This window comes from Anopheles coluzzii, chromosome 2 (assembly GCF_943734685.1).
Source record: "Anopheles coluzzii chromosome 2, AcolN3, whole genome shotgun sequence".
In the NCBI taxonomy this organism is placed as follows: domain Eukaryota; kingdom Metazoa; phylum Arthropoda; class Insecta; order Diptera; family Culicidae; genus Anopheles; species Anopheles coluzzii.
Window position 1 is genome coordinate 40306274 of NC_064670.1, and position 27240 is coordinate 40333513.

Sequence of the window (27240 nt, forward strand, 5' to 3'; positions counted from 1 at the left end):
CCCGACGATCCACTGATGTAAGTAGTCTCGGGCTTTGGGCGTAATTAAACTTGTGCTCGTTTTTTTTAATGATTTTTTTAATGGACTACACAACCGTATTTGTTACAGTTGTTGCAGAAATAAATTCTTTCAGGCGAGATTGATTTGCATTTTCCGACGCAGGTCTTATCTCTTATTTCTACTGATTTTGTTCTATGTGGTGGTCTCATGAACGCCACACAACACTGCATCAGTTGAATTGAAGGTTTGTCAGACAATTTCGAAAAGTTTTATGTTGATTTGAAAAGTTATTGAGCAAGTATCAATCTGTTACTAGAAACTTTTATCGTCTTAGACAAAAAAATCACTTTAGGTGTTCCAGTTTCAGTCTTCCAAAGCAACCCACAAATATGCTTTGAAACATTTTCAGTATCTTTCTTTCCATTTCCCTACAAATGGCTACATATTCACCCACTCTGAACAATGTGTATATATATATGTGTGTGTGATACAATGTGCAATTACCAACGCGCGATAGCGGAAGTAAAAAAGAACAGCATGAAAGAAATATTTCCTCCTTTCCGATACTTGTTTCCAGAGCACTTATGGATAGCGGAAAGGAACGAAAGCTTGAAGTAAATTTATTGTTTAAACATGCCCATGTGTACATCACACGCCCACTGCTGCGGGGGCGAATGGGGGAAAAAACGGTTGAATTTAGTTTCGCATGCATCGCACCATCATCATGTACAGGAGGAGCTTTTCTTCCTGCTTCCGACAAGAAGGAAGCAAACATGATTACAGCATTTAGTAGCCTTTTCACAGCCGAATTGAAACGAGTATCGTATAATGCACACCAAAATGCTAAAGGCGTTTGAATTCTAACGCCGAATTGCAATTGAAAACGGAACAAATGAATGTGCCGCAATCATATTTAAAGCGAAATCTTATACAGAATCGATGGAAGCAAGTGAAACTATTTATTACGCGTGCTCCCTCCAGCGCAATAGACCTTACCTTTAAAAAAGGAGTAGAAAAAAGCAGTTAAAAATCATAACTACATCGAACTAACTAACCGCGAAATGCAACATCACAAAATCAACCGAGGGAGAAATCGTTTACGTAACTAACCCTCCCTCCCTTCCTCTATCACACCGCCAAGACGATGGCCGCAGACACAACAGAGCCGGACGGACCTCGCTCGGCGGCAGTTATGCTGCCCTTTTTCCCATAATAATGCATTTTCACGCACGCACGAGCATTCATATAGGACAGACAAACCGCGCCACGGCGAGGTAAACAAACAACCAGCGCGCGCGCACACGAGAAAGTCTTTGGCTGGTGAAAAACGAAAAGAAAAACCCCGGGGTACGTACTACAACACCACAGTAGTAGTAGTAGTGTTTCCTGCAAATCGTCGTGATTGATCGAGTTTTGCTACTCCACTGCTGTTTCGTTAGTGGCGTAATAGAGTTTGCTGCTGCGCGCTCGATCGCAAACGATTTGCGTTAGTTTCTTTCTTCCATGCGCCGCTTATGTGATGCGTAATACACCGCTGATGATGGGGAGGAGTTGCATAGTTCCGTCATTTTGCATGCTTCCTCCTTGGTAGCCTCTGATCAACAAATCGAAGCACTAATATGACTGCTGTTAGCGCAACAAGGAATCGAAAAACAAACCGGAAATAAAACGCAAAGAAAGAAATAATTAATTAACTGAGAAATATACGCATACAAACGTGCATATAATTTTAATTCGGTAATAATTTCCGTTTCACTTGGAGTTCGAGAATTACGACACACAAAACATACCGACGAGACACGTTAGCATACTTTGGCTGACTCAGCGGAGCATCCAATATGTTGAGGGGTTTTTCTTCTATGTCGTACACTGGTGTGACTCATGCACGACCCCAAGAAGTCAGTTCTGTGTCGCTTTCCGCTTGACTCCAGTTTCATTGTTATCATTGGGGAGGGAGTGTGGGGTGTGGACAAAATAGCGAATGAAGTTTAGCAATGCTAAAACCTTCACATACACATACGTCAATGTTAGCGCCTTTTGGGAAAGCAAAATCATTATTTGGAGATGAATCGTGTTCGGCAAAGTTTCGATGACTCATTGGGAACTAGGAGAGCCGAAAGTGGAATAATTATTTACGCAAAGGGACGGTTTCCAGGAGACGGAACAGGAATGTATGTTGACGTGGCCGGCAATCAACCAAGCAACGGATAATTTTGTTAGTTGTTGTACAAAATATGATTAACTACAAGCTTTGATTTATTAATGTTTGGTCTTTTGGAGAGAACCATTGTAGTTTAATAACTGAACTTAAGTTCAATGTACGAAAAATAATATATTTTTATAGAATTGGCCCAAACGCATCAGCACACGGACAGAGTTCGCCCTCGTGGCGAGGTTGTAGGTGATTTATAATCCATAATTATACATCTAATGCAATTCAAACGCACGTATGCGTATGTGTGTGCATGCATGCGCTCTGGCACAGTGAGTCTGGCACCTTCTTCCGCCTTTGCCAACAACACCGATGGATGTACACACACAATTCACCATTCGCGCTACGAAACCAAGGCTGCTGCCAGCCTTCTCTTCTCAAGAGAGCAATTTCCTTTTTACACAACATTCTCCTCACTCTTAGGCCAAGTAATACAGCACACCTTTGGCAGGGATTAAGACGAGCGTGTGCGTGTGTGTGTAAGTGCCGGAAATGTGCGGATGCGGTCAAGGGTAAACCTCTACCACCACATTCCGGTGCACCAGACCAGCATGTGTTGGCAGGGTGTAGAAGCGGGGAAAAGACAATCGAAAATGAAGAATAAAAAATATATAATAGAAGAAAATCAAAACCCAAAAGAAAAGGAGGGCCTGTAGACTAAAGAATGTAAAAGTCGGACAGAAAAGAGAAGCTGCACTCCGCCGTTCCGAAGGGCCATTCTCCCGCGAGGGATGGTTGTGCTCCAGATTCGGATCGGCAGCGCGACGCCAAGAAGACACAACACAACAATAAAGTAAAATAAAATTGAAAGGGAATGAAGGAAAATTAAAACGAACATCGACACAAAATGGAACCACGCGTCTTGCTCTTGGGGGTCATATAAAGCAAACAGGACTACAGAGCGCCTAAATCCCGTGACGTACACACAGCATGCCAACATGGCTTTGATCACAAAATTATATCCCATAAATCGAGTAGAGCATAATTTCGATTAAAGAAAAGAAAATAAAGATAGTAAAACAGTGTTCGGGATGGTAACTAGTGTGATTAAATAATTAAACTATAATTCACTGATTCTGCCAATCATACCAAACAACACTATTTCGTAGCTATTCTCATCAACTTAAAGTTTCACGCGTACCACACATTTCCCTCATCGTATTGTTTTCATACATTTAATTAAATCCAATCAAATGACTGTCCACAATAGCGATGAAGGTGACCATCCGTCACGAATAAAAGTGTATTTTTTCACCATCGAATATCTTCCACAACCCCCTTTTCCAATTGGACGATAACTCAAGTGTGCTCTTGTTGGCATTAGCGACGGCACTTTTTCGACTGATCTTCTCTCTTGTTACGCTTATTTTTTGTGTTACCATTCATTTATTGTTACGACGTTGCGACCTTCTTTCTATTTCATCGCCAACGAAACGCACCAGAAACCCACCCACCCACCCAAAGCTCACTCCAATCCGCACGACAGTCCATCCACCGATAACCTACTTTGTCTCAGTGGGAGAGAAGTGTGCCTATAAACAATCATTTTTGTGCGTTTCTGTGCACCGTCCCACCGAGGGAATGAGGGGATTCCCCGCGATCAACCGCGTGTGAGAAAACATAGCACGAGAGGGACGGACGACAGTGTTGCTAATAATGATGTGACGCTTGTGCTTGCCCACCCCTTCACCAGTTGTTCACAAACGCGTTGCTGCTGTAGGCATTGTATACTAATTATTGGCTTCATTTTTGCAAAGCCGTTTCTCCAGACAGTTAGTGCACTCCCCCCCCCCCCCCCCCCCCATCACCAACAAAAGGGAAACTTCGAGAGACGACGAGGGAAGTCTGTTTTGTGGTCGAAAAAGTGAAAACGAGCTTTTGTCTTACAATTTGAGCGAGCTGATTTCAACTGGACAAAGCGTTTCCGGAATGAATACTATTAAAATACCTGCTCTTTTTGAGGTTTCTGTGATGTTTTTCGCGTTTATTTATGTTTTTAAATTGTTATCATTTTTCAACGACGGTCAGGAACATATTTTTTCTTTACACATTTCTCTCTTTTTTATGATTTGGCAGCCCCAGCAAAGGTAGAAGGTGGTACATGTTGGAGCCAAAATATAAATAAAACCCCATATCCTCTGCCAATTCTCCTTCAACTTGGCGCTAGAAGTTGCAACGGAGCTTTGTGTATTAAAATAAAACATCCAAGTATAGAACCCCGCAAACACTGTGAGCCAACACAGGAGGAAAAGAGCAAACTTCCGAAAGACGTTGCAGTAGTACCACCATCCAAATCCAACCCACGAGCGTTGATGCATAATAAATGAACATCGCTTCCCCACATTCCTTCTTCCATTCGCGTGCAAAACATCCTTCCTACTCCACCCCTATATCCGATACCATGCCAAGCGCAGCCAAGTGCAGCAGCAGCAGCAGCATGTGCAATAATTTTGCAACCATTTCTTGGTGGCCTACGTACGTGTGTGTGTGTGCGGGTCTGTGCGGCCTGGGTGCCGTGCTAGAACCGTGCCGAACACCACCTTGAACTTTAGCAGGTTTCGCCCTTTCTGAGGGACGTGCTGGTGTTTCTTTTTGGCGTGCTTTTGCACACGGAAAGGTGGAGGGGGGGGGGGGGGGGTGGTTGTATCCTCTTCACTTCTAATTCCCTTGACCACCACACACACACACACACAGCGAGGACGAAGTGTATCAATACAGCGCCGCAAAACAGCAACAACAATGCTCCCTCCCTCTTCTTCGTTTGTCGATATATTTGTGCCCGATGATGGTGCCTGGAGTGCAATTCCAATGCATAAACGACCGATGGCAGGGGGGGGGGGGGGGGGGGCAGAGATTGGTGAAGCGGTGGACTATAAACCACCATCGAGGGCAAGTGACCTATCCGTCTCAATTGGTGGTTGTTGTTGTTGCGGAGGTCGATGGTGGGGTCCACACCAACCACACAAAGGAGCATCATCACCTTAAGGCCAATGACCTTGAATTGCATGTGCGGTGTGGGGCTGGAGTTACGAGGAGCGTCCTCTACTGTTGTTGTGTAAGCATGTAAGACAAATTTTGCATTTTGCCTTTTTTTTTGAAGACTTTCGAACACAGCCATCTATTTTACATCCTGCTTGTCGTGTTTTTTATTTCTACTCGGTACAGATTTATCTATTTAAGGTGTAAACTTAGAGTTATAGGTACAGTATGGGTATTCTTTGTTCTAGTTCAGCCAATCGTGTTACTTAAAGGAATCACGACACATAATACGACTGCAAGAAGGTAAGAAGCAATTCGTGCTTTTAATAAGGTTAAAGCATAACACTTCACATCACAACCGACCTTCGCTAATAGTGGAAAACGAAAGACGTATCCAAGCATGACATGATATAGTCTGGATGGTTCTACTTAAACCATTTTGATTGCTATAAAACAGCTCTCGCATGTTAGAGTATGTGGTTCCGTGTGTGCTTTTGATGCCTGGAGCAATATTCCCCAGACACCGACATTTTGAAGCCATAGGCATGGATCTGAGTTTCACCATTTTGGTGGTAGCATGCTTTGCGGAATAGTTGAGAACATTCCGATCGTAAGGAGTGGTGGTCGTAACAATGCGTTCGTAGCTTAACTTAGCCAGTGGATCAGCGCAACGGTGAGTGGTACGACGAATGTTTAGAGTTGAGCATATTTTACATTAATTACACAATGCCTTAAACATACAGCTCTATTTCAGACGTTTTTAAAATTTTGACATCCTTCGCATAAATCGTTTATTAACAACAGTACCGCATTTAGTACAAAAGCACGTGGAAGATGTAAAAACGAGTCTTAAAAATGTCCTAAAAAATAATTGTAAAACATTGCTGACCAGAGATGTATTATACAAATGACACACAAGGAAAATGTACTGCTTGCTTGCCAATCACCCCAAACTGGTTGAGATTTTTGAGCTACTTTTTTCATTCACTCGCCCTCTTTCCGCAGACTCGAGAGAATCGGAAAATGCGTGTCGGATTTCGAAAGCCAAAGCCACCTACGTCAGGAGAAAGACAGGAAGAAAGAGAAGCTGAACCCGCTGAGAAAAAGGGCAGGTGGGCACAGCAACATGACTAGCTCGCTGGCTGGTAAGGGCAGCCGGTAGCGAGATGGTTCTGTCTGCTTGCTCGCCCGCCGCTCGCTGTCCCCGGACGAGCGAAATAAAACGTCGAAAACGGAATAAAACAAACCCCGAACTCAAATGGGTGGGTGACAACAGCACACACACACACTCGAAAACATACGGGTAACAGGAGAGGTTCCTGGATCGAAGAGCATAACGATGAAAACGGGAAAAGAAGGAAAATGAAACGGATAAGCCAGTGGAGCTACACACAGTGGTGCAAAGAAAGGGATAAAAGCCAGATCAACATCATCAGGGCTGGTGTAAACCCACCGCATCGAAGGGAAAACCAAAACCGATCGGGAAGGGCCTCACCACCCTCTTCCTAAACGCCTATCTGTCGCCTCTCTCTCTTTCTCTACTAAATAAAAAAAACCTTATATCCAGCCCTGATGCCCTATACACACCCGTTTTCTAGCTTATGTATGTGTGCATGTGCGTGTATATGTATGTGACGTTCTGAGCTGACGGCAGTGGCAACGGCAACGGCACCGACGGCGACCGTTTGAGGTCATTCAACTACACAACAGAGGGGCGGCGGCGTACGGGATGTGCGTGCGTGTGTGCGTCCGTATTACTGTTCTGTCTGTCCGCTGCTGCTGGTCTCGGTCGGTCCGTTTTGCGGTTAACACGGATTTTAGCACGCGGAAAGGTGGCTTCTTTACCAGAGAAGACGCACACACATGTCTGTGCGCGAGTGTAAATGTGCAAGAGGAGCGCTGGTTGAATGGTCGCGCGGTCGATGCGATACAGATCGTACATCCAGAATCGAATCCATCGAGTAACACACCAGAACCAGGAGTAGGAAGTATGGACAGTGAAGAAGGAAGTGCGCCACGCGTTGATGGAACAGCATAATGGTGGATTAATAGTTCGTTCTTTGGCCCAAGTGAAGAGAAGTGAAGTGAGAGAGACAGAGAGTAAAGTAGAATACATTCTGCTAGGAAATCACCATCATTTAGTTGTCTCAAATGCACTAAAAACGGGCCATTTTGGGTTGGAGGACTAAATTAATCAACTCTTAATATCCCGCAAAACTGAAGGACCCGATGAGTTACTGGATTGTATATGACATAGCAATACACACACACATAAGCTCTGCTTCACTTTTCCTTCAACAACACCAGCGCGGCATCAACCACCATAAAAAAGTGCATTATGCTACACACCATGTCTCATTCCCCTGCTCTAAGAGGTGTGCTTGCTCTGCGTTCCATGTGACCCCGGGGGGTTTGTGTTGTCGTTAACCAGCTGGTCGTGTTTTTTCCCTACTTTTTGACTCGACAGGAGGTCAACCATTGACAGATGGGCGGGGGAAAGATCATAAAAAACGTGTCCGTGTCGTTAATCCTGACATTCTGCTCTTATAGGTTTCAAGCGACAGCAAAACTACACATACACATAAACGCACAAAACCCTCTTTTTACCGTAGGCGTATACAGTTCTCGCACACATACACAGTACAGTGTTCGGTTCCGCTTTGCCTACTCTATTGCCACGTTTGGTCGTGTATAGATATGTGAGTGTGTGTGTTGGTATGGATATATTGTTTTATTCTAGATCTCTTCCTGCACCGCCCAGAAGGGTTTTAACATTGAAAATGGCCAAGGACCCCTGGCCAAAGCGAAGTGAAGAGGAATGTGTAAAAATGAAGAGAAATAGAGAGATAGATAGAGAGAGATAAAGAGGGAGAAATGTTCATGGTGTATGCTTTCAACAGTTTTCCTTCGCAAAGTGATCTAACCCGAAGAGTTTTTATGAATGTTCACGTGCGGGTTGTTGCATTGTGTGCCGAGGAGATTCTACAGCAGGGATCATTTGGGTTAAGCGTCTTATTTCTCGCTGTTAGGATGGTTAGCTATACTTTTCCATTGTTTTTTTTTCTTTTCTGTCAAATGCCATTGCGGGAGGTGTTCCTCGTTCGCAAGCAGGTTTATTGAAGGACAAGGTCTGTAAGGAGCGGGGAGCGATTTAACTGAGTCGAGAGTGTGTGAAACAGTTTCGATTTCAAGAAATTCCGAGTAGGTGACACCCCTGTGAACTGCAGCACATTAAAAACACATGGAATGAGATACGTTGGACGACCTCCCCTCGGGACAGGGCAATTCTTCGTCCTATGGGGTCTATTTTAATGCATAACATAATTAAACGGACCACGTGTTGTGGTGTTGTGAAACGGACACTTTCTATTTCATTGTGGTTTCAAAAAGATATTTAAACGTGTTAATTTTTTTTATTACATTTTTATAATTTTTTATAGTTTTGTCAATTCTTCCAGGTAATCCACAATACAAAAATAGAAACATTGTCAAGATCCCTATTAGTAATCTTCGCCTTTTAAAACGCTTTAAAACGTGTGTCAAGCCGTGTTTGTTTTCTTGGTCGAGTCTGGTACTTTCCCTGAGCTCGTTTACTTTTGTTCTCGTGTGTTTGCAATTGTTTAGCTGGTGTACTAGGGCGTGCGTTAAACAGTAACGGGGGAGGGAGACATGTTATATATAGATCTAATTACAGACAGCTTTTCATACAATGACGATAATGGCGAGTTCGCGCAATGCCCACACAAACACACATAAACAGTACGACGAGCGTGTCGAGTAAAAATATCCTCAAAACAGTGAACACAAGCAAAGGATCAACCCGAATCTAATTTCAAGACGGTGTGTCTACATCTGCTGCATTTGCCAATTTTAAAAGATTTCTTCAAAGATGACGACTTGGCTCACACCACACACCACATACACTTGGGCCCTTACAATGTCTGTGTGGGGAGGAGTGGAGTACAAGTAGCCTCGCGGTCAAAAACAAACGACACGTGCCGCATCCGCCACCGTCGCCTTTTGCCCCCAACCCCATCACTGTTGCCCCACGTAATGGAATTAAAGCGGCCGTGATGATAAAGAAAGGCAAGCAAAAGCTAAAGACGAACCATTACAAGGCCAACAAAGTGAGCAGCCATGCGCGCGCGTGTGTGTATTTGTGTGTATGTCGTGCTCTGAGCTCATTATCATAATTTTCCCAGTATACAAAAAAAGGCGAAAATGAAAGCCTATTGGCCCTTGGCCTCTATAAGAAATAAAATAAATATAATATTTTAAAGGATGTTCTTTCGTTCAGACTTTGAAAACCATTTTCAATACTAGAAATGTATTAAAATCAGTTATAAAGTTTCTGCTACTGTGCGCTCTAACAAGGGAAACACGCAATAGACGTAGAGGAGGGGTAGAGGAGATGGTTCGATAAATTAGGAGGAGAGCAGCAGCAAGCAGGACTGAACACAGACGTCGTCTTTACACGCGCAGCATAACAACATAGCACACGCATACAAGCGCCGGTACGTGCACACATCGTCTTTGCGTAAAATAATAACAAAGAGCAAATAGACGCACACACGCGCGTACGTTTGAGGTGGCGACAGTTTTACCGTTGTAGTGGTGTGGTGCCAGTAGCAACGGCCGTATAACAACAGTAGGCGACGTCGCAGCAGAGCAGAGTGCGGAGCAAAATGGAACAACACAACATACTGACAGCTGAGAAGAAGACCGCGAAGAAGCAGAAAATACGACACACACTAGCTGTGGGCTGATGAGCTGCGATGTGGTATGGTAGGACAATTACCAGCTGATGACGTCTTTACCTCACACGCAAATGTGAATGGGAATAAAAGCTATTTTGCGTTGCTATATTGCGTTACACGACACACGACGCTCGCCAACTGCTGATGGGATCGGCCTTACGTATGCACGAGTGTTTGTTCGTGTGGTGATAATTGGAGAATGTGTGTTTTTCACTACCCCACCAACGAACAAACACACAGGCCTCTTCACCACCTCCCACAAAGCCAGTCCAAGACCAGTTTTCGTGTCACATGATATGTGTGTGGGGAGCTTTTTTCTCACTCATGCATCCCTTACATCTCTTCTACACAAATCGACAGCCCTCACCATCACCTAGAGACCGAAAGATGATTATTTTTATCGCAAACCGTAGCTATTCCCCACAGCCTGGCCGGGTATACAAAGCACAGGAAAAAGCCAAACACACGTAGGCACAATATCTTCACTTGTCATTTCCCTAAACATTGCGTATTCTAGTTGAAACTGGACTAGTAAATTTGCAAAAAAAAGTGTCAGTGTCGCAATAACTTGAACAGCTTGACAATACGTGGCAATGAGTCTCAATGTATTTGTTTACAACAAAATACAAAAAGTTGCGAAAGACACTTCGAAAGAAAACAATAAATCACGTATATTAAAAATAAAGCAGACATATATTTACATTGCCACATACACGCACGCGCACGCGTATCAAACGTACACTTTCTAACACGCACACACATACACAACAGGCACTCGCAACTTCACTTGATTGCAGTCGAGTTTCACCACCCTGTCCGCGCCACTGTGTGATTGCGAAGGATAGGGGGGGGGGGGGGGGCCGTGCTGTTGGTGGCACGAATAAACGGGGCAATATAAATTCATCGGTCAAGGGGCGAACGAAAGTGTGACCGGGTTGGGACTGCTGGCTGAGTGTGTGTGTGTGTGTGTGTGTGTGTGTGTGTGTGTGTGTGTATACCACGAGTCGCAATACAAAACTGCAGCCAATTGCAGCACACACTACGGAGGGGACACGGAGGCGAGGGACGTTATCAAACACATTCTCACCGTGCACTACGGCTCTATACTTGATCTTTCCTTTTTGCGCTCGAGCTAAACGGGTGCCTTTTTCTTAATTGGATATCGCGTTGTGTTGCAGCGCAAATAGAGACTAATGTGTTTAAACGCCCGTTTTCTTCTTATTGCGCAGACGAATGTATTAGCGAAGTGCAGACAACTACTAGTCGCGCGATTTCCCTCTAAATGTGCGCAGCAAGAGAATATTTTCTGTTTCGAAATACGTTTCAATGCACTCTATACAAAACAACAACGCAACAACAAACTAATGTGAGACGTACTTTAGGGCACTTTTACAAAGGTCTATAACTGTTCCACAAACACACACACACACACACACAGTCACGCGTACATACTACTTTGCTGCTGTGGTGGCGTAGTAAATAAAAACATGTTTCGTTTGGCAAATTTGGTCTGATCAAAGTAGCAGACGGAGAGACAAAGAGGAAAAGTAAACCGTTTCACCCACTGTGCCCAGAGGTACACACACGCATTCGTCGCACACACACACACACAGACATACACACATACACGACAATGCACGTCCCGGAAGTCGCAATCCTATCTTTTTGACGTCTAACTCCGTCGAAACACACTCTCGTCATTTGTTTCCTACACCACACACTGTGTACTACACACATACACACACAAATACATATTGTCGCAGCACGTAAACGTATATACACACACACACAGGCATGTTTAGTTTGACATTTGCCCAGAAGAACATCGCAAATGGGCAGTCAATCTTCTCCCCACTACCGTCACTGCCCGCCCCACTACTTCGCTACTGCCGCTGCACACAACGGAATAGAAACGAACGAAAAAGGAAACACACACACACAAGAAGCAAGCGGGTGGTGGAGGAAGCGGGAATGACAAGACCTTCCACGAATTACTCCGCACACAGACACACACACACACACACATACACACACGCGGGGCTGCTGCACACACAAAAAGCACATGACTGATGGATGGAATTGATGGGAAATAAGCGTATGACGACAAATGGCGACCACACTCTGTGTGACTGGGGCTGCTGCTGCTGCCGTCTCACCACCGCCGTTTGCCCTTCACCCCTTCTATTGCCACCCTCTACACACCCTTATTAGCCCACACACACACACGCACACACGCACAGCGCGATGAACTTTTTTTCCTATTTGATTATAACATACGTAAGCATAGGCGATCATCTCTCGTTCTTCAACTGATGATGCTGCAGCGGAAGGTCGTTTTATTACCATCAATTTGCCTGATGGCACAGCCACACACTCCTAGGTACGACGGCGACGACGACGGCAGAAAACAAGATCTGCGTTGGCTCTCTTGAGCGATGACGATTGAGGAGGAAAAGAAGGGGGCGGCTGCTCTCTAAGCACACCTATTCCACTGGTGCATCCAAGGTTGAACACAGGGCGCGCACCACTGCACAACACACCACACTCGCACACACACACACACGAAGGCAACTCAAAGCCAGAAAAAACTGCGACCAACGCAACGGACGGGCACTGCAGCGTTTGCGTTCTTCCCGAACGATCCGAACGATTTCACAACTTGGCTCGTACTGACGGCTACACTGCTCGCCTGCTGGCTGCTACGTGAGCGGGGGTCCTCACCGTTGACTTCAAACCATATGCGAGATAGAGAGAGAGAGAGAGAGTCTGCTGCTGCCCTTTTGCTCTCGCTCTCTCGCGCTCGCTTATCCTGCGGCAGGTAGCAGTGTGCTGTCTCACTTGCGCCAAAAGGAAAGCGACCACCAAAGCCAGACGGAATTACTCAGCAAATATTTCACTCCGTTGTTGGCAGAGAGAAAACGAGCGAGAGAAAGAGAGGGAGACACACACGGTTGATGAAACGCGTTTCCCTTATTCGCTTTGTTTCCTTGCGTTTCCGCGCTGCTCGAGAGTTAGAAAAACAAAGTGAGAAAGAGTGAGCGAGGTGTAAATTCTCTCTTTCCCGTCCTTTTTCTGTTTCAGCCTCCTTTGTGTTTATGTGCCCATTCTTGTACACCTCGGTGGATTTCCGTACTGAACGGCGCGGTCCCATCTCTTTGTGCGTTGTGCAGACATGGGGGTTGTGTGTTGTGTTGTGTGTGTCTCGCTTTTTTTTGCCTCTTCATTTTGACCGCCCCTGATCCGGAGTCCGGACGGTTGGTGGTGCAGGAGGCACCCGGCACGGTTCGGTTTATCCGTTGCAAGGTGTGGGGTGTGCGCGTGGGTGCTCTTCTCACTTCGCCAACTGTTCCCTTCACCCTCACCATGTGTCTCTCTCTTCTCTCATTCCTGTGTTGGACGAGTAACTTGATTTTCCACTACGTCACGCTAAAAACACACGCACGCATACGCACATACACTCACACAGCCAAGCGGCTGCCGTGATTCAACACTTGAAGAGCGGGTTTCGGGTTATTGTGTTGCAATGCGATACCACACAACGCACCAGTGCGCAGATTAAAGCGGCACGGCGACGACGACGATCGCTGCGAGCCGATTCGTTCGATGCCAAAGTGCAAGAGGAAGAAAACTACACACAAGCGCATAGTTGTACAGTGTTGTATAGCGGACGCCAACACTGCTGTGTTAAGGGAAAAAAGACGCAATACTCTGCAGCGCGCTTTGGTGCGTAATTTACAAAGGTCCACGGAAATCATTGCCCAGAGCGCAAAAAGCCATCAGATTGGTTTAAATTGTTGTGTTGATAAAACAGTGTCTCGCAACGCAACATTTTTAACGCAAAAGTACACGAACCCCCCCCCCCCCCCCCCCCCCCCCCCGATAACAAAAGGACACGTTACAACGTGATAAGAGTGCGCAAAATAAAATAACCCTCATGATATAGCATTGGTCATACTGCCACCACCAACACTCTCTCTATGCGACCACGGGAGGTTGAACCACACGCAATGGAAGAAAAAACACACACACGCACTCTTGCGCACACGTATGTATTCATAATAAAAGATTATTTTTCATACTAAGAGACTCCGCGAGCCTTTCTATTTGCTTATGTGGCGGCGGCGGCGGCGGCGGCGACGACGATGACGACGAAGCCTTACACACGGACACGGAGGGGGGGTTGGTGTTTCTACATCACGAACTTGGTGAATGTTGTTGCTGTTGATTCCATCCGCTGTCCGACCCATTAAATGGCGTCAGTTCCGGCTAATCTCCTTCCGGGCGGGTGGGCACATAAGTGAGAAGCGAAGAAGGTGGCGGAGTGTCGCTTATCAAGCGGAGAAAATAGTCAATAAAAACAAAGGAAGAGAAGAGATAGAAGGAGAAGGAATCACTCCGGGGAGAAACGAGCCGTCCGTCCGCCAACCACCCAAAGCCAGCCAAATAAAGGGATGAAACGAACAAGGAGAGAGAGAAAGAGAGAGAGAGAGAGAGAGAGAGAGAGAGAGAGAGGGGGGGGAGGGCGATAACAGCGGTTGGCGGAGACGCAAAAACAGGTTGTGACGCATAAACCTTCCAGCAAAGCTAATGCGTGTGTGTGTGTCCAACCGGCCGTTTGAGCTAATGAGAATCATTAGTTTGAGACAAGGACGGGCGCGTCGGGGGCTCTTGTGGAAGCAAAAATAGCAGTCAATACATTTTCCCTGGAGATCCATGTTTTCGATGCTTCAAACTGTCACAAAACAGGGTTAAATGAACCCACGAGCCCTTGCGAAAAGTTTCCTATGAACAATGGTTGAAGAATTGGTTCGCTTAAATAGCACAAAATAATTGTTCAAAAAAGTTGGGCCTCCAAACGAAGCTACACAGAAAGAGCTGACCAAGGGCAATCCGAATCCACTCTCAAAAGGGGTTCATCACACTCACAAGTACAAAGATAAAGATCCCGTTTAGTTGGTCGAGAAACATGTTCAGAAACCGTATGATTCACATGTGGGAGGAGTTTTGAATGTAACCAAGGCGGCGATAAGATAAGCTAAGCTCCCAATCCCCCGAGCCGATAACAACACGTAATACGATTCTTATCTTTTCGTGGGATTGAAGAGAGAAATAATCATTTCCCTCACAAACCGTTATTTTTTTTTTTCATTTTTCTTCATGACGTTCTACAGGGAGGTTTTGCCGGTCTTAAAACGCTTCCGAGACTTATTAAGTATCACAACAAATCAAGTTAGATGTTGCGGAACGGGAGGACAAATCGTGTGGGAAATAGTTTTCAAGGAACCATTAATTTAAATGCTTCAAATTCTTATCATCCGCTCATGCTGCCACTTGTATTGAATTTTGTATTTCAACTTTCTAACAAAAACTTTCTATTTAGAATGATAACAGTAGCTCTTATCTCAAGACTAGAGTTTTATAAAATATTTTCTGCATTTTGTATGTGATCACTAGATATTTTTTTGATTAGATTTCGTTTAGACTAGATTAGTTTTTTTTTTTTAAATAAAACTAGAATTATCAACAAACATTCATTTTATCCGCTAAAAACCACAAAACCACATAACAGTTGCCCTTATCGCTCTACTTCACGGTGACGAGCGCAAGCAGTTAGCAGTAACTCGGAAGCTGCAAAAGATGAGGTTAATTGCTTAAGTGCTTCACAAAGGAAACCCATTCTTAGCGCTTGATGATCCCGTCATAGGTTGTTAAGTAGGACTGAATAAGAAATCATTCTCCTCATGCCGGGGGTTCGAGGACAACGCAACGAACGAACGAAACCCATCCAGCGCATGTAGAAAGTCAAAATTAACATTTGCTTACAGAAGAAACCCTACACAAAAAGGAGCAGCATTACCATGCGGAACAGGAAACTTAAAAATTGCGTGAAAAAGCATGGGAAAAATCATTTACTCGTCCACAGGAGGAGGAGGAGGTAGGAAGCATTTTGTTCGGTGTCTTTCTTCCGGAGCGGCGAGTCCTTTCGCTATCCAGTGGATCACACACAAAGGATCTTTGTTGGTTGGTCGAGCGAGGGTTCGTACTACCTACCACTACTACTACTACAAAAAGTGTCTTTGGATATGGTCTTTACTGCTACAAGACCGATTTTCCCTTGCACGAGACAACGCCCAGTGGGATGAGATGCTTTCTTGTCTGCTGAGTATAAAGGATGTTGCGGCGGCGTTTGGACAGTGAAACACAATCAACAAAACCTTTAACCTAACGGACACACAGTGGAGAGGAGCACACACATACAGCACTAGGGATACGGTCTAACGCTCCTTTGTCGCAGGTCATGGTCGGTAGTGGCGCGCACGTGGGAGAATGGTAGCTATTTTCTTTTAAAGAGATAAACAAGACAAATTATCGTTTAAAGTTTTAGATTGCATTACAAAGAACAGCTTCGTAAAATCACAGACACATGAAAATTCCACCATGAAAAGGAGGAAGAATCCCTGGAGCGATTGTACCGACGAAACCTACACATTCAATTTACATCAATCAAAGCAACCCGTTCCCTAAGACCGTCTAATGCGACTCTGGGGCTGGCAGTAGCGCTAGTGTTATTTACCGCGTTCTGCCAAGTGATTGTGCAGTGGAACGAAACGAATATGGCCGAACGGTATAAGCATGATCGATGGAGCAAGTAACGCAAATTGAAGACGGCGCGCGCGCGGGGGAATTACGGAGCAAAGGGTACAAAAAGGCAGCAAAAGTAAAGCGTACACGTAAATCGCTCGCGCTCGTGCCGCGAGGAGAGTGTTAGAACAGAACACAAGCGCAAATGGGGGAGATCGAGAGATCTTCCGCGCAATAAACATCCTCTGCTGCGCAAGCAGCATGAAAATGCCCCCGTCAAAGGAGGCCGAAGTAGGCGGAAGACTCAGTGATCGCGGACTCGCGGTACGGAAGACTTGGGTCATATGTGTGTATGCGAGTGTGTGTGTGCGAGAGTTTGTGACTTTGTGCAAGGTATATAGAGAGATGGATAGGGGCACCGCGTAACCGACCATCACTACTACATCCACACCCCGCAGAGAGACAAGGGAAACTATTTGCTACGCAAGCTTTTGTAGGACGTCTGGTTCGTCTGTCAAGTTATGCTCCCCACCCCACGGGTCGTTGAAGCCACCACCACCACTAGCACCAGGGAGAGATACTGGTTGGAGCGCTGTGATGGTGTGTTTTTTTGCTCTTCTGCTCGAATGCTTCGAACAAAAACCAGCTGACAATTTGCGGAGAGTGCCCAGGCCGAGTAGAGCGGGAGGCAGAGGACAGAGGTTGTGGTGCCCACCACGTTCCAAGGGAAGAGAGCGACTACGACGTGGGGGAGGGTGTGTTTCCTGTCCCTTCTTTTGTGTTCTGCACCATCCGCGCAAACAAAACAAATGCTCTCTCGCGCACCACTCTCTGGCTGGCTGAGCGATAGAACGACTACGACGACGACGACGACGACGACATACACACACGCCCATCACCATCACTACTGGTACTCTAAGGGGGCAAGATGACCTTAAAGCGCTCACTCAGAAGGTGGTGCTGTGCTGCGGCTACACCAACTGCAGCGCGCTGAAACGCACACAAAAAGCTTACTAAGCAAACAAGCTTCCCCGCTCCACACGACCGACGAAGAGAAAGAAGAGAAGAGCGAGCGTTTTTGCTGCCCCACAAACAAATATGCTGCTCTTCCACTCTGTCACCCCCCCTCTGGCTGCTTCGCCATTGGAGTGTTTCGCCTATTTTCTTACCACCCCTTTTCTCCGGACCAGGAAAACACCCAACCACACACACACACCCCTTAAACCCCACCGATCAGATCGTGACGCGCGTGTGTTGTTCTTGGTTGAAACGATCAAGAATAGGTGAAAGAGATGGGTAGTAGCGCCGTTGTGTGAATCCCCATGATGGTTATGAGTGTGGTTGTGTTGTGGTGAGGCAGTTTTATGTGTATCGCAATTCAATCACAATTCAGTTGCAAAAAAAACAGGCCTAACAACAACCGTCGTGACACTTGGTGTGGGGTGGGTGTTGGAGCATTGTGCTATTTAGTTCCAATTCCCTTTTTTCTTTTCGCTAGCATTTTTCCTACATCGCTAGGGAGAAAAGCTGCCTCCAACACCACCACCTTTAGACCAACCGATAGGCAGGCACTGGCAACCGAGAGCAAATGCCTTCGATCGACCTTGCTTGGTTGCTGCCTTTGCTCCTACCCCATATCATGCTAGCTTTTTTTAAGCCGTTAGACCACATAAAAACAAGATCTCTCAGGTCACCTCCAGACGAGATCTCGCTACCAACACCACAGAAACGGCACAACGGGTATATCTTGTCCAGCGGAGGGCAAAGAAAACCAGTCGTCGTCGGTTTTGGTTTGTTTTCCGCACTCGAAACGACAATTCTAGAGATACGGGGTGGCTACGAATGCTTGCGGCAACAACACTAAGCCAATCGAACGCCGAAGAATGCAGAGGTTTCCGTATTTTTAGGTCACACACCCCGTTCAGGAAGGTGGATTCGACTGTTGATTAACTATGTTAGCATAAGCCATAGCTTTCTTACCGTATAGAAAATGTCAACCGGGGAGAATTAGAGTATGAAGGGATCTAAGAAAAAGGAAGAGAAACCAAACCAAGAAATCATTTTAGTATTTTTGAAGTTACTGTAGAAACATTCGTAAACGTTGGAAATAATTTGTACTATATAATGGAATGTAAATATTTTCCAAAACAATTGTTAACATCTTTCACTGTCAAAGCATTACATGCAAATGCTTTTTCTGTGCAATATTGTACTGCATGGATGCACGCGTAAGTAAAGCTGTGCTGTGCTGAGGACATCATTATTTACCCTGACCTTGGTCAATAGCCGTGTTATTATTCTTGGAGTTCGTCGTCGCGATGGGGTTGTTTTTCCTTCCATCAAGCACACAGGTCCATGTGCCGATGAAAACGGATCTGCTCCATAGCACACAAAGTGTACAGTACTGACACACAGGGTAGTGCGAATGATCTCTCACGTCTAGACGTATAAAGCATTGTTTTTACATATAATAATTAAAGTATTGCGAAATCGCAATTGTTTAAATGACACAATCTATTAGTAGTTGGTATTCAGAGCCTATTTTAGTGCTGTGTTATGGGTCCAGGAAGTGAAACAGTAACATACATATAACTTGACTTCATCACACACCAACCAATTCGTGACAGTCGCAACGATATCAATTCGTGCAGCGGACACCGCGATCGTGCCTCCGGGCGCGCGATCGAAGGTGATCAACTGATCAAAGCCCCAACACGATAGGAGTGTGTACCTATAGAAGCGAATTCATTATCCAAAACATACGAATATGGCCATCTTCCTGTTGGGGGGAGCGCGTTTAACGGTACACGACACAACGGAGCACGGACCTCAAACGTTCCCTTTTAAAATCCTAGCCAGGAACTACAGCTCCTTCAAGGACTAACACACTCCACCAGCCTGGAAACAGTGTGGCGGAACAGATACGAGCGATCGGGGCTAGTTGCGCGATCGCCCCCTACTCTCGTAGCTAAACGAGAATGTGAATGTTTGTATTTTAATATTCACACCACCTCGCTACCACGGTGTCAATGTTTGCTGGTTTGTTTAGTTAGTTGGTAGGCTCATCCTGTTCACCCTTCTTCCTTCCTGTATCTAATGCTAAAATAAACGCAACTCATTTATTTAACACGGAGCGCGCATATAGGTACCGTCGACGTTTGCGACCAACACAAAGGCACTGCCAACAACGCGGAATTACTCTGCACTGAATTACCTCTGAACAAGAAGTCCCGTGTCAGCATTAAACCGATTTTGGCAACATCAGCACGGATCAATCCTTCATTTTTTTTTTTTTTTTGAGAACACAACGAAAACCCCGTCATTCCAGTGGTGCCGGTTCGATGCATGTTTCGGCGGCAGCATTTTTGTTCTCATCCTCTCTGCCCCTCGTTTTCGATAATAAATGGAAAAGACCTTCAAAGTTCGTTGAATTCTATTCGCTAGACGATGCGTGAATGCGCGAGCTGGCTGCTACGCCATTAATAACAAGCATACAAAAAAAACTCCAAATAACATCCTTTACGCTTTGGAAGAGGAGAAGAAAATGGAAGAAACCGCATTCTCCGTGTGGTTGGTTTTAGTTGAATGTGTAGGGCAATCCCACGCAAATAGAAGTGTTTGCGGCAATAATGGTGGTTATAAACCATCGCTGAAGAAACCGTATCAGTCCAATTTCATTTCAAAACTAATCAAATAAATACGTTTGTATAAGCATTAGAGCAACAGTTTTATGTTTGTATACTCTGAAACATACAGATATTGAAAACTCCAGAAATGTTTGAAGTAATTCATGCTTATTAAAATTGCATTTACTAAAATCACTAGGAACGTATTTTTGAGAAGGAAATATTATTATCTACTATACATGTGATGGCTCTGTACATCCAACGATCATTACCATTATGGAAGGAAGAAGTAAAAAGCAAGGGATCTGCTGAGTCAGCATCACATCTCGGACTTTTTACTGACTATTATCTGTTGGCATATTAATTCCTACGATCTTTTACACTTCTCTGAAGAAGATTTATGTCCAAAGAGGTAGAACAAGTCATTCCGCAAACGGTCGTCTCGATCGACAGTAGTGTTTATTGTGGAGTACCATGCACCACCACTACTCTCAGTGAATATCTAAATATTTATAACGCTTCAATAGATAGATTTCTACCAACTTTTTCTTCATTTCAGAGACCCAACGCTGGATAACATACAGGAGCAAAACTAAAAATGAAACAAAGTTTTGAAACATATTAACTTTTCACATGAAGAAGTTTATTTCTTGCCTTCAAGATTGCACTGCCAACATAATTCAGGTTGGTCTTTTTCCTTTCCTGCATTTCCCCAACGACTGGAGAAGGATGGAAGGAGTAAGCAAGACCTTGAACTTTATGAGCAGCAGAGAGGATGTGGTAGAAATTATTTTATTTTATCTCACACCAATCCTTCATTCGCCGTGCATCTCTGCAACGCTTCGTCATGGTTGACTGACCGGATATCTTCTTGGTTTTGCGTATTCTGCGCAAGATTCGCTGCTTCTGCTGTACGTTCTGCAGCAATATATTAATTTCCGTGCACACACAAACAACCGCCCAAGCCAGTAGCTTTTCTTTCGCGTATGAAGTTACGGGTTTCTCTTTGTGTCAGAGTTTCGAGAAGCGAAAGCACTGCAACAAATGTGAACGCACAGGGCAAACAATGTGAGAGACATGTCTCTTTTGGACAAAAAAAGAAACACATAAAAACTGCATCTTTGCGGGATGCATCCTGTTCTCAACGTGAAGGTGGCGTGCATATCTGTAAGAGAGTGTCAGTTGGTGAATGGGCAGATTCTGCTGGTGAGATTGCTATTACAATATGGCACGCGGTTGCCTTGCTCGCTACACGATGTGCATGCACGATTGTTCCTGGCAGGCCATTTGTTCAGTAACGTTCGCCAACACGCGTATCATTGGCGCTTGCTTGGATGAACAAGTTTTGACGCGATGTCAGACACATAGATTTGGGTGTAACACTTTTCGCGTGGTGCCTGTTTAATGGCACAACAAAACAAGTGCACGGCCATGTGTCTTATGGCGATATGGATAAGGTGTATGCGTGTGTGGATGACGCTCATTCCCCTTACATTACCACCCTTCCACTATCAATCGATGTACATCATATCAGGATAATACATATTACAATTCAATAGGAGTGCTTTCTAACAAAACAAAAAAAAATCCCGTTAATTTTTCTTTATCCTTGGCTACGCCACATCACGAAGCAACGGCACGTGATGTTGTACAAATGGACGGTAAATGGAGAAACACGAATGTTGCTATCAAGCTACACTTCTTGCTTGCGTATCCATCCGTCACCCTGTGCGTTTTATATTTGCACGTGTCGAGACCTGGACGGTTATGCGTGGCCACGTGCGTATGAGGGTTGACATTTTATTCGAGCTCCGTTTCTCTTTATCCATGTGCCATTTTTTTTTGCACAATAAAACGAATGCGTCAGTTTATAAAATAAAAATGAATACATTGCTTTCATGCAACATGTTAAAGTTAACACTTTTATGTAATGTAAAAAGGTGCCACCACCTTTGCTATAGCTAATATGTGCCCAGAAATGCCCACAGGTTACGAAATGAAGAATGAATCCACAGTCCATAGCACACATATACACGCTGCTGCACATTTGCTGTCGACACGTGATCCAGGGGCAAGGCCAGCCTGGCGATGGATGCATTGGCAATGTGCAATATCACAGACTGCGGATGGCGTATGCGCTCGTGTCTCTTTGTGTGTGTGTGTGTATTCAAAATAACAGGTGCTGAGCAGGGCGAGAGGCCCGTAAACCTTATCAGTATGCAATTGATTTGCTTTCTGTCCTAATCAGAATGCAAAGGGAACGTGCGTAAAATAAAACTATCGCTGCACGCTTTATCAATTCTCCGCTCTTGGTAATCATTCAATTCATGCGTGACGATTACAGTATTTTGCAACAACAATCTCAACGAACAAACTGATACTTTCGTAGTGAGTACTTAGTAGTTCATGCTGCTAGACGGGGTTCAAGTCGCACATTGATTTTATTCCACCATTCACAATGACGCAGCAGTGTGCTACATTTGGCTTGCTTGTTTCAGCAAGCGGCACACACATCAGCAGCCAAACCAGCAGCGTAGATAAGAGTGAGGTTTGGATTGGCCTCTAGGTAGGGTAGGTGGTATGACGCGTTTGCCGTTAGCCTTTCGTCAACGTACTGCCGCCCCGCTCAATATCAAGAGCAATTATTTAGTCCGCCAGCTGAATGATCTAAAAATACAGGAAAAAACAACTTCGAAAAGCTGTGGCTTCTGGTTCAAAACCAAAACAGCATTTCGTTGCATTATCACGAACCATACAAAGGGAGAGACCACCAAGCTATCGCTGGTCGAGAGGTGAGGATGGGGGACTCACACCATCATCACAAATATTGAACCCAGCTTATGCTGCTCTCTCTAGGCCTTTTAGACGGAGAACTGCTGTACGATGGCGCTGCTGTTATGTGTTTTCGCTTTTTTCACGTTTCGCTCTTCAACAACCGCCGCCCCGCTACGACCTCGCGCTCCTTGTTTTTCCCACACAACACACAGTCGAACGCTATTAAATCAGATAACGAAAAACGGTGTCAAGTGGCGCGCATGTCCCACCCAACCTTAGGCACCAATCGCTGCCACACACAAACACACAATCGCGCCGTGCACACATAGACACAATAAAGTGTGGTTTTATTTTTTTTCGTTTACAGTTTTCCTTCGTTTTTCTTGTCCTTTGCTAAATGAGTTCGATACGTTGGTGGCAAAAGTTAAAAGCTTTTTCAAAACAAGATTTAAAACACTTTAAGGCAGCATAAGGCATAAGGTCCTGTCGTTCGATGCATGATATTCTACAGTCCCGTTATGTGAAACTGTAACTTAAAGCGGATGTACGCATTCACATGAGCAAAACCACAGCATGCAGGTACGATATTTATTTTCCTTTCTAACGTTTTTGCTACCTATACAGTCCCTGAGATGCTACAGTTCCTTCAAAAGTAAAAGATTACCAATCGTTTCACGAGCCTCAACAAAGCTGCACAACAACACACTTTCTATAAATTACGAACTTCAAACTTGAATCTTCGACTCAGTTTTTTTTACAACCACCACACATAAACACAGTCACACTCTCCCTCGTTCGCTCTCACTTACACATACACAAGCGCACACCAACCTGCTCACGAGCGCACGCAACACAGACACTGCTTGCTACTCTTTGCTACCGCAACAACACGCACGCACACACACACACGATTAAGGAAGCAGATGGGGAGTGTGTGCGCTTACAGTTACTTCACACACAGGCGCATTCACGTGCACACGGTAGCAGAACGCAAGCGTACTGTTGCCTTCCACCGAGAGGGCGATTGGGCAATGAGTGTACGACGAAGGCAGGAAGAATCAGTTGCACAATTTGTTGATTTGTGTGTGGGTGTGTATGTGGTAGTACTTTGTTTGTGTTGCACTCACGGATAGAAATGAACGTACAGGCGCACAGGCACACACACATCCGACTGGTGGTTCGACAGAGAGCTTTGCAGCACATTTGACTGATCCTTTACACAATCGCTTGCACCTGCAGTACCGAAAAAGATAACCATAATCGGAACCAAAGGAGGTTTGGAAACCTTAGAATACCGAAGGCAACGACAGTCCAATCGTTTACTAGGCCTTAATGGTAAAGGCGTGCGACGACAAAAAGATGAACAGATTTCGAGAGAGTTCTTGTATTAAAAATTAGTGTTGATTTACCTGCGAATGAAAGAGAAGAGTAATAAGTTGATTAATAAAATGAAAATGGAAGATTGGTATATTATTCTAATAACATTAAAAATCCTCTTCTACAAAAAAGAAACATTGCATGTGCTGACGACTTTTGCTGACGCAAGCCTGCCTTCTGGGAGGGTAGCGATCCGTAGCAAAAACCATAGCAACCCACATTTAACCTTTGGTTATCGAGCGTGCTTTCTGGTTGTGACGATGTTATGAGCTAAAATATTACAACCTAGGCAAACAAGCTAATCGCGAAAAGTTGGCTTACAACACCATTGTGGAAGTTGTTTTTCTTGTGTTGTGGCTGCCACACAGCATGAAGAAGAGGGGAGAGAAAATATACAAATGGACCAGCATATTCGATTAATGCCCGTTACACGCAACGCGAGGAAGCAGCACAACCGTCACTCACGCTGGCGTTCGCTCTGTTACTCCCGTGCTGTGCAATGGCACGGCTCTAGACAAGGAACGTGGTACGGGCGGTGGAGAGGATGACGAATTTTTCTCGCTCGACGGGAGGATGTTGCAAAACCACAAACAATATATCGCAATATCGTCAAGGTGTACGGGGCAAGGAAATTGGAGAATTTTCCAGCCACACTCCAACCGAAACACACCAGCCTTCGCCCGTGTGCTCGACACAGTTCGTCCAAACCAAGGCCGCCTGTATCGTCCTTGGTGGAAGGTAATGGAAAATGATGTGTACGCCTTTGATCGCGAGCCACAGGCCGCCATATTGAAATCGACTTCACGTATTAGACGACCCACAAAATGGTTGGCGAAGGCGAGGCGAGCTTTCTTGCGAGTGCATTTGGGTGCGCTTGCTCGCGTAAACCACAATCCCTACCGCTTGTACGTACCTTTGCTGGTTGGAGGAATTGGAAATTGATATCAGCATACGATCCAAAACGCAATTTATTTGATGACACGGCAAACCCGAGCACGAAACCTTCCGTCCACGAACACTGTCAAATTTTGGATAAACTCGCTGCTGTCGTTGACAGGTTAACACCAACCTCGCAGCGATGTAACGCAGCGTAACGCCACGGGATAAATCCCAAATAACATTTTTGCGCTCCGTAACGGCGCTGTCAGGCGATTTGACACTTTGTTCGAATATTTGGTTCAATTTCTTTTGCTTCAACGAAAATAAAGATGAATAAAAGGTAAATTATTACTAATTTGTGTCAGCTGAATGCTTTATGATACATTCGAACAAAATGTCCATGCGATGAAGGCCAATTTATTTGGCATTTCCATGGTAAAAAGCGGTAGAAAATGTAACGACATTTGAGGTTCGACGGTTCGAAAACAATAACAAATACAAACCGCTGTCAAACGCTCAACAACACGGCAATATCCTTGCCACATTGTGTACACAGAATTTGGTGAAATTCGTGCTACATTTCTGCAATTATCCCATCAACCGCATTGGGCTGCTCATTGGATAGTACACCGACATATTAATACCGCACGATGAAGGAAGTAAACCAGCAATTTGGTAAGTGGCGATCGTAAGTTCGTTCGAAACAGACACTGATTGTTGGAATCGTTTTCCCACCGTAGATGTGGCCACCAATTTTGTGGGCATGCTTGAAAAGGACGATAACATGTCGCCCGGCATTGCGGCCATAAAGACGCTGCTAATGGTGCTGGAGAAAACGAAGTGTAAGTTGCGAAACTTCCGGCCGAAAGCGGATTTGCTCGTCACCACGTCAACAAAACTTCTTGCCCTTTGCAGTCGATACGGTGCAGGAGTTTCACTCGACGATTCAGGCGGCCGTGGGAGCTATGCGCAAAACGGACAAACCGATGACGTCGGTCGTCTCAGGGACGGAGCTGTTCTCGCGCTTCATCACGCTAGCCAAGTTCGACGACAAAACGATGGACGAAGTGCGGGAAATCATGTTGAGCCGCGGCAAGATGTTCCTAGAGAAGCTGCTGGAAAGTAGGAACGTGATTGCCAAGCAAGCGATCACGTTTATTAGCGAAGGATGTGTAAGTAGTCGGGATGAGCGTCCACAAGGGTCGATTTAACATTCTGGTTTCCGGCGTGATTTGTTCCCATTTTGTAGCGCATCCTAACACACGCACGATCACGCACCGTTCGGGAGGCATTGATTTTGGCGGCCCAGAACAACAAGCGCTTTCACGTCTTCGTGACACACAGTGCGCCGGATCATCACGGGTAAGCATGAGCAGCGTGCACAAACGGTGCCACCACTGATCCAGGTTTTACTAATTTCCTTCAGTGAACAAATGGTGTCCGAGCTGGAAAAGGCTGGCATCGACTGCACCCTGATTCTGGACACGGCCATCGGATACGTGATGGAAACGGTCGATATGGTGCTGGTCGGTGCGGAAGGTGTGGTCGAAAGTGGCGGCATCATCAACCGCATCGGCACGGTAACGATGGCCATATGCGCTCGCGAGATGAAGAAACCGTTCTACGCGCTAGTGGAAAGCTTCAAATTCTGCCGACTGTACCCACTCAACCAGCGCGATCTACCGAACGAATACAAGGTAGGTTTTGTAGAAAAAATACCTAATGAACTGATGCACTGATACGCTGATTACCCTTGCAGTACAACCAGAAAAATTTAAAAGACACAGCAAAGGTGCACCCGATGGTCGATTATACACCACCAGGGTACATTACGCTGCTCTTTACCGATCTCGGCATACTGGCGCCGTCCGCTGTTAGTGATGAGTTGATTAAACTGTATCTGTAAATATTGATTATCAAAAGAACAACAGCACATCTTACATCGTTAACCCTCTGTGTTCGATATGTTGAGAGTATAAACGAAATAGAAAGAAACTTTCCTACCTTACATCCCAATCATTTCTTTCAAATTTGACGACCATTGCCACTCTCC

General features: G+C 45.2%; 2 protein-coding genes across 5 annotated transcripts in view; one reads left to right on the forward strand and one right to left on the reverse strand.

The window, feature by feature from the left end:
- The window catches only part of LOC120947954 (AN1-type zinc finger protein 6), a 28680-nt gene extending 3323 nt beyond the window's left edge, over positions 1-25357 (reverse strand). Inside the window, exons 1-2 of one of the 4 annotated variants that reach the window (XM_040363834.2) lie at positions 25222-25356; positions 18511-18554 (exon numbers count right to left, since the gene is read on the reverse strand). The gene's annotated coding sequence lies outside the window, so the exon portion shown is untranslated. Of the gene's footprint in view, positions 1-12225; positions 12639-18510; positions 18555-25221 lie in introns of those variants that run through there. The other 3 variants (XM_040363836.2, XM_040363835.2, XM_040363837.2) reach the window with 3 other exon arrangements.
- A 324-nt stretch (positions 25358-25681) lies between these two features.
- LOC120947955 (translation initiation factor eIF-2B subunit alpha) lies at positions 25682-27136 on the forward strand. Its single transcript, XM_040363838.2, has 6 exons — positions 25682-25862; positions 25928-26029; positions 26103-26359; positions 26437-26549; positions 26614-26884; positions 26947-27136. Exons 1-6 carry the CDS (start codon positions 25838-25840, stop codon positions 27091-27093), a joined length of 915 nt encoding a protein of 304 aa, XP_040219772.1. The 5' UTR covers positions 25682-25837; the 3' UTR covers positions 27094-27136.
- The last annotated feature ends 104 nt before the right edge of the window (positions 27137-27240 follow it).

Coding starts and splice junctions, on each gene's coding strand:
- LOC120947955 (XM_040363838.2), top strand. CDS start 25,838: ATGAAGGAAGTAAACCAGCAATTTG. Junction 26,030..26,102: donor GGTGCTGGAGAAAACGAAGT/GTAAGTTGCGAA, acceptor TGCCCTTTGCAG/TCGATACGGTGCAGGAGTTT. Junction 26,550..26,613: donor AGTGCGCCGGATCATCACGG/GTAAGCATGAGC, acceptor AATTTCCTTCAG/TGAACAAATGGTGTCCGAGC.